The sequence below is a fragment of the Callionymus lyra genome, chromosome 18 (genome assembly GCF_982586985.1).
Source record: "Callionymus lyra chromosome 18, fCalLyr1.hap1.1, whole genome shotgun sequence".
Lineage (NCBI taxonomy): Eukaryota > Metazoa > Chordata > Actinopteri > Syngnathiformes > Callionymidae > Callionymus > Callionymus lyra.
Genome location: NC_141835.1, coordinates 19,614,721 through 19,621,876, shown reverse-complemented (window position 1 = coordinate 19,621,876; position 7,156 = coordinate 19,614,721). Strand labels below are relative to the sequence as shown.

Sequence of the window (7,156 nt, the reverse complement as noted above, 5' to 3'; positions counted from 1 at the left end):
TCCAGGCCACAGTGTGAGGAAGAAGAAGAGGGACTTACAGTTAAAAGCACACGTGACCACTCTGAGGGGTATTCATGGTTTGAAGTGATGCTACTCCATCGCATGTCGCTTTTGTTGTGTTGCATTCTTGAGTTTTCTGTGCACTTGAAGTCATGGTTGACATGTTGACCTCTGTGATAGTCATTGTCACATATCAACACAAAGCTTTAAGTCACAATATTTGTGGACCCTAAAATTCACCAAGCGGGCCAGAGTCTGCCCCTGGACTTTACGTTTATCTGGGCAATAACAACATGTCCAAAATGACACATTGATTAAATACAAATGCAGCAGCGACCTTCACAGGGATTCTTTGATGCCTTCAGGGTCACAAGGAATTATTACTTGTGTGTGTAAGAGATCATATGATGTGTATAATCTTGTGTGTACAAGTTAGCAGTGTGTGTGTGTGTGGAACCTGCACTACTGTCTTTAAATAATTAGTGTAGTGTATTTGCCCTGTGGTTACCATGGTAACCCTCAAACAAACATGAAGCTCCATGTATGCGTGGTGTCTGACCTGTGCTACATGTCTTTGTGAAAGTGGACCTGATGAGTCACGTGACAAAGTTCCACTGGGACAAAGCCAAGTACCCGACCTCGCAGCCGATCCGCAGCCTGGTGTCCATCATCGCGAAGGTACGGCCACGAGCGTGTATGTGTGTTTTTAGTTGTGTTCTACTGATGGATGTACGCGTGTCAGGAAGTGTCGCAGCTGGAGACCGAGCTCAAGTCCAGACACACGACGTACACCAAGTTGAAAGGCGAGCTGCAGTGTCGACAGCTGAAGTCAGAGTGGGTGATGGTTCTTATCCGATGGTTCCAACACTTTTTATTTAAGCCGGATGTTTGTTTTTCCCAGGAGGAATTTACAAACGTGCAGACTGAACGAAATTGTGAAGAGAGGCGACCTGGTGGACTCGGAGTACCTGACCACGCTGCTGGTGGTCACGTCCAGGTGTGCTGCTTTTGACCGCGTGATGACGTAACCTGACCACCTGGTGTCCACAGGGGGAACTACGCCCAATGGGAGCAAACCTACGAGTCCTTGTCAGAGTTTGTGGTTCCACGCTCCAGCAGGTGAGTGTAGTTAGAAGTCACACCTGTACTTCAGTGTGTAGAAAAGAAAAACGATACAATTGTTTAGTTAGGCATTCAAATGACAGTTATTTTTTAAACTAAATTTCCATTGTTAGTGGTTAGAAGACATCAGAAAGTAAAATAGCCGAGAGATGAAAATATATAGAAATATTTTCCTTTTTGTCTCTAGTCATATTAAACAGCTTCGCAAAGCAGGGGTTTCAAACTTGACATGATATTCTGCGACCTTACATATATTATTATGCGTTTTTATAAGTGGAGGCACAGTAAGGGACTCTTTTTTTATTCAACTTCAGAAATAAATAAATTCAGAAATGTCAAACATTATATTAAATGTTGACCCAAATTCACAATGTTACCCCAGAAAACACATTTAACAATGAATATTTAATTAAATTTGTCAAAGAAGTACATAAGAAACTACTGACCTCTTGTGGCCAGTTTAATTTGAGACAGCCGTGCTTGTGAGTGCTGATCTCTTATTTCTCTGACTGTCTTCCAGGAAACTGTTCGAGAACGAGGACGCAGGTATTTTTACAGTGACGCTTTTCCGAAAAGCCGTGTGTGACTTCAAGGCCAGCGCCCAGAGGAACATGTGAGCCTGAACCAGAACCGTGGTGTGGGGTCAAGGCGGTGACGTGGTCTTCTCTGGCAGGTTTGTGGTGCGAGAGCACAGCATGGAGCTGGAGGAGAAGCAGCTGCAGGAGCTAAAGCAACTCATCATGCAGAAGATGGAACAACAAGTACGTCACTGATGGTTCTCGTGTGAGCCTTGTTTCAGTTTCTCCTTCTCTGCAGGGGTTCTTCACACGCTGGCTGATGGTGAACCTGAGCGAGCTCTTCCTGACCTGGATCCACCTCAAAGCCCTCCGAGTGTTTGTGGAGTCGGTGCTCAGGTCCGTACTTGTCCACTCTGTCGTAGAGGTCCTTGTTGTTCACACCATCTTCTCGCCAGATATGGACTTCCTGTCAACTACCAGGCCCTCGTGATGCAGTCGGACCGCAAAACTTCCCAGAAGCTTCGGGAAGAACTAGCTTCCTTGTTCATGCACCTGGACCCCACCGCCAGATTCAGCAAGGCAGAGGTGAGAGCATGACGAGGGGAAGCGAGAGCGTCAGATCCATCTCTGGTTCTGGTTGAAACGTGCCTCATGATTCTGGTCCACAGGTGAGCTGTGACATTCCAGGCTTGTGTCCACAAGAATACTTCTCCTATGTCTGCTACCACGTCAACACCACGATGCTGGAGGTCGACCAATCAGACGCAAAGACAGGATCGGACCTGTGAGCGACCGTCAAGATGGACACTGACTGTCAAAGACACTGTTTTTATAAATAAATAACAAGTTAACTCAAGCAACACTGCACAACATCTTCACAAACAGAACCACACATTTACAGTTTATTTGTAAAACCGGTGTGAACTAGGGCCACATGTCTTTTCATACAGAAACACAAAAAATCAGTGTCGCGATGAAGATCTTTCTTCATCTGAGTTGTGAGAATCACTGAAGACAGTGTGAAAGAAACACGTCAGTGACTTTCCGGCTTCAGATCATCATGTAAAAAAAGTATTTTGTGTAAAGATGTTATCTGCTTATTTCACGAAAGCCATAAAATGTTTTTGACTGACATCAGATTTCATTAAGAGTTTGAAGGTGTTAGAATCTGTTTAAAAGTGTAATGTTGTTGTGTTGTGAATGACACAATGATTTAATGTAAAAACACATATCTTTATTCATCATGAAAGTCTCCTTGATTTTCTGGAACTCCTGTTGTGTTATCAGTTTTATCTTGATCTTTAAAATCTATACTTTATTGAATATTGTTTTGATTGTTTAAGCGCTTTGTGACCCTGGTCTGGAAATGCGCTATATAAATAAAAATTACTTACTTACTTACATAAAATCAACAGTGAACATAATATCCATTCGAAATTCTCCTTTTAAAGCAACATTAAAATAATTGATAATTAAAATGATACTCATGATACTAATAAGATAGTAAGAAAATGAGTTTAATTTTTCTATTTTTGTTACTTTTTTTTTTTAATTATGATAATTCCTTTAATTAAGACTATTTGATTATTGCAAAATCAATTTTAATTTATTGTCAAAAACATATATTTTTACAAAAACTCCCTTCCCTTCCTCGAAATCGGAAAACCTTCTACAACATAAAATCCAATTCTGCCATTAGAAAATCATTTAAATAAAGTTAAGGAGAATGATAAAAATGTTATTTTTAATCAATCGTCATGACAGGATGGTTGTTATATTCAAATAATATTATGTAAGACATTATGTAATACATTACCTGTGAACATATTTTCCACCCAGAATGAGCTAATTAAGGAATTAAAAGCGATTATCTGTTGAATACGGGGATTTTATACATATGTATTTTGGGCTTTATGTACTTGAGAGCCGTTCAACTACAGAGTGACAATTGGAAAAAAAAATGTAATTTTGCTCTTGTATACTAGCTTTAACTTCTTTAGTGCATTATAGGACATTAAAGCTGAAATGAAAGACACTCCCCTCAGGCTCAACCTGACTCAGCAGTATTCATGCAAATCAAATGTCTTCTTGACAAAAAGTGACATGGGGTGTTGTTTTCTAAACTAAGCTTTCTTTTTACATTGGTGCGGTAGAAAAACATTCACACCTACAGCACAAGGTGTAAGAGTGTGATTCACTTTCTGGCTTAGCTGGCTCAACACAAACACTGCTGCACCAATTGGACGCAGGCAAATTTTCGAAGATTTGCATATAACCGATGGAAGCACACAAGCCTCTGCAACCGCAGGACTGTAAAGAATTCTGAAACACAGAGGTCATTGTCTCTTGATTTCCTTCTTGTGCATTCGTCATCATCATCAGGTTAGTAAAAAAACATATTTCCTCTTGTAATAGAAGTCAAGTCGAGTGTTTTGTTTAATCCAAAATTCTTCTGCTGATCCAAAATAAAGAAAAAACTTTCATAACAGGAAATTGCATCCAAAACATTGAATCCCATAGTTTGACCCAGTTTAAACAATCTGTCTCACTGTATATATATATATATATATATATATATATATATATATATATATATATATATTTACAATTAAATGTTTACAGTGAGACAGGTTGTTTAAACTGGGTCAAACTTTGGGATTCAACATTTAATAACAAATATATATATATATATATTTATAAATATATATATTTACAATTAAATGTTTACAGTGAGACAGGTTGTTTAAAACTGGGTCAAACTATGGCATTCAATGTTTTGGATGCAATTTCCATATATATATAAAATATAAAAAACTTTTAGATGTAAAACTATCATGGTAAATAAATATAAATATCACTTCTCAATGTGAACCTTTTACGGAAAATGTGAAAAAAGGTGGAGCAGCAGATTCAGTGCAGCCTATAAAGCAGCTGCAGGGGAGGGAGAGACAGCAGATGCATGAGCATGAGTCTTCATCACAAACATCCAGAATGTTGCTCAAGTTGTACGGCCAGAGGACTGTCATGCAGTTTGGAACCAGGAGATCTGCTGAGATATACTCAAAGGTAGCTCAAACTTTCTGTATTCACATTTGTAAATATTGAGAGCAATATAAGTTTTTTTTTTTTTCAGAAGCAAAAATCTGCCTAAAAATGATCCCGGAGAGGATCTGGAACTCCCTTTGCCTCTGAGATCTGACGAAGAATTTAACGATTACAGGACATCTCTTCCTTCACAATATCCCCACCATGGTAAATAATTATGAATTATGTTTATACGTATCGAAAGGCAACCGAAGCTGGAGTTGGGATTGAACCTGCAAATTATTAGCCACAAGCCAAGAACTTTACTGTCTGAGAGATATACCAGTAATTGAAAAAATAGATACATTTCTTGTGCATATTTTCATGGTACTTTCATACAGTCAGCTGAAGTTCGTCAATTCTTATTGCATGTTTGAGTTCCAGTTCCATTTGTATTTGACTGTTGTTTACTCTGCTAAATAATTATTCAACTAAAAAAACTAAAACCTTTTTGAACTTAATAAAAACCTCATAAAATGCATTTTAATTATTATACTTTTTTTAAAGAAAAAACAAAAACTTGTCATCATCTGTGTTCTGCTGAAACACACATTCTACTGATTTATTTACTGATCTGTTAATGATCTTGAGGTCATTAAATTCACCTCTTTATGTTAAAGGACTTCTGTCAATTATTCCTTGTTGAGAACATTTTTAACTTAATTCTCTTTACTTTTCCCTCTCAGATGTTCATTAACAAGCCAGCCCTGTGCTGCTGTAGTGCATCTGATACTATCAGTGTGTCATCCTCTTGTATTTCATCCTCAGTTCATCAGCAACCCCTGGTTTTTAGGGGTCGTCCTCCTACAGAGAAAAAACACAACTATGCTCAACCACCAGCTGATGTCTCTCACCAGTGGGCTGAGCATCACAACTGGTAATTCCAAATTGACAGATTATGTTTGAGTAAGTATGTTTTAATTTTTATATTCACTGTGGTCAGGATTCATTCCTGCGACAGCTTCAGGAGCACAGACTGGGGATGTGTGTCGGTAAACGTCCCGCAGTTTTCTGTCCCGCCTGCGGATGTGGTGTCGGAGGTCGGCATGGCGATCTGTGCTGCGTCGCCTCTAGCAGATCCACGAGAGAAAAGAAGGACGATCAGTCTTCCAAATGAATGTCGTGAGTCACACTGCAGAAATGTATTATAGCAATAATGAACTGCTCTCTTTAAATGAAACAACCCCTGCAGTATATTTGATTCTGAATGTTCTTAAAAAATCATCTTAATCTCTCTTATCAAAAACGAATTTGCTAACTTGCGATAACATTATGACAGTATTTATATCCTCCTGAACTTTTGATAAAAAGAGTTCTAGAGTGTTGGTAGAATGAACAGTAGGTAATAGCATTTCATTTTAACATATTTGTATACATTCAATAGTGCAATCCTGTAGTTAGCCACAGCTAATACTAAAACCAGAAACATTTGCATATATTTTTCAGGAAACATTTTTATAACCTACTCTTCAGACTCCTCACAAGAGATGGTTCCTCTTGTAGAATTCCTGACTAAACAACGTTTCAAGCCGGCTGTAAGTTCCTTTACTTCACGTACCTGGAGCCTTTTTTTAACGTCATCCAAATTCCCGCTTGTTACTTCCTAGATCGATTTCCTGGACAGCCCTGTGAGACGAATGGACGTCAACAGTTGGCAGGACAGTTTCTTGAAAGATGTATGTTATACTGTATATAACTCATTTTCTTCTTTATAAAATGTAAAATGTTTTAATGTTTAATGTACGTTTTGCAATAAGCCCTCCACCCTCATAATCGTCGCGGTCAGTCCCAAATATAAAGCCGACATTGAGGGCTCTGGAAAGGATCCTGACGCACTACAAACCAAATATATACACACAATGGTAGGAGTTCAATGTCCTGTTTGTGGATGTTGGTTAATTAGCTAGTTGTGTTTTTGCAGATGCAGCAGGAATTCATTCAACAAGGCAGTTTGAACTACAGATTCATTCCAGTGCTCTTCCTCAACGCAACACAGGTCATAAATCAACGCCGACCTATTATTATTACATTCAGATCTAAAGACTTTATCTTTCAACAGAGGGATGTGCCTGGTTGGCTTCAGAACACACAGGTTTACCGCTGGCCTCAGGACACTGAAGACCTGTTGCTGCGTCTACTTAGGGAGGAGAGATTTGTCCCTCCTCCTGTTCCTACAGAACTTAGCCTCATCATACGACCTATGACTGTAGCACTGTGAGAAGTGCGACAGTAGCTCCCTGAACACACCCCTGCCTGTGATGCACCTGATGTTAGTATAGATGAGAAGCAATGACAAATGTGTGAAAATGACATTAAATGCTTCTTATTGACATGTTGATTGATTTACACTTGTTGTTCATTAAAAATGGTGAATATGTGTTTTTATGAGATGAATAAAAGGTTTTCAAAATGTTTTCTTTCATTTAATAAAC

The 7,156-nt window shown here is 38.8% G+C and overlaps 2 protein-coding genes across 2 annotated transcripts; both read left to right on the top strand.

The window, feature by feature from the left end:
• Positions 1-589: 589 nt before the first annotated feature.
• LOC148060880 (V-type proton ATPase subunit C 1-B-like) lies at positions 590-2,881 on the top strand. The gene is made up of 9 exons (XM_087779721.1): positions 590-678; positions 743-834; positions 902-997; positions 1,051-1,119; positions 1,643-1,735; positions 1,796-1,883; positions 1,939-2,036; positions 2,096-2,225; positions 2,309-2,881. Exons 1-9 carry the CDS (start codon positions 592-594, stop codon positions 2,426-2,428), a joined length of 873 nt encoding a protein of 290 aa, XP_087635847.1. The 5' UTR covers positions 590-591; the 3' UTR covers positions 2,429-2,881.
• A 1,100-nt stretch (positions 2,882-3,981) lies between these two features.
• Positions 3,982-6,979, top strand: LOC148060879 (uncharacterized). Its single transcript, XM_087780068.1, has 10 exons — positions 3,982-4,022; positions 4,537-4,706; positions 4,774-4,892; positions 5,493-5,601; positions 5,668-5,846; positions 6,171-6,259; positions 6,332-6,400; positions 6,482-6,586; positions 6,646-6,720; positions 6,784-6,979. Exons 2-10 carry the CDS (start codon positions 4,600-4,602, stop codon positions 6,940-6,942), a joined length of 1,011 nt encoding a protein of 336 aa, XP_087636194.1. The 5' UTR covers positions 3,982-4,022; positions 4,537-4,599; the 3' UTR covers positions 6,943-6,979.
• The last annotated feature ends 177 nt before the right edge of the window (positions 6,980-7,156 follow it).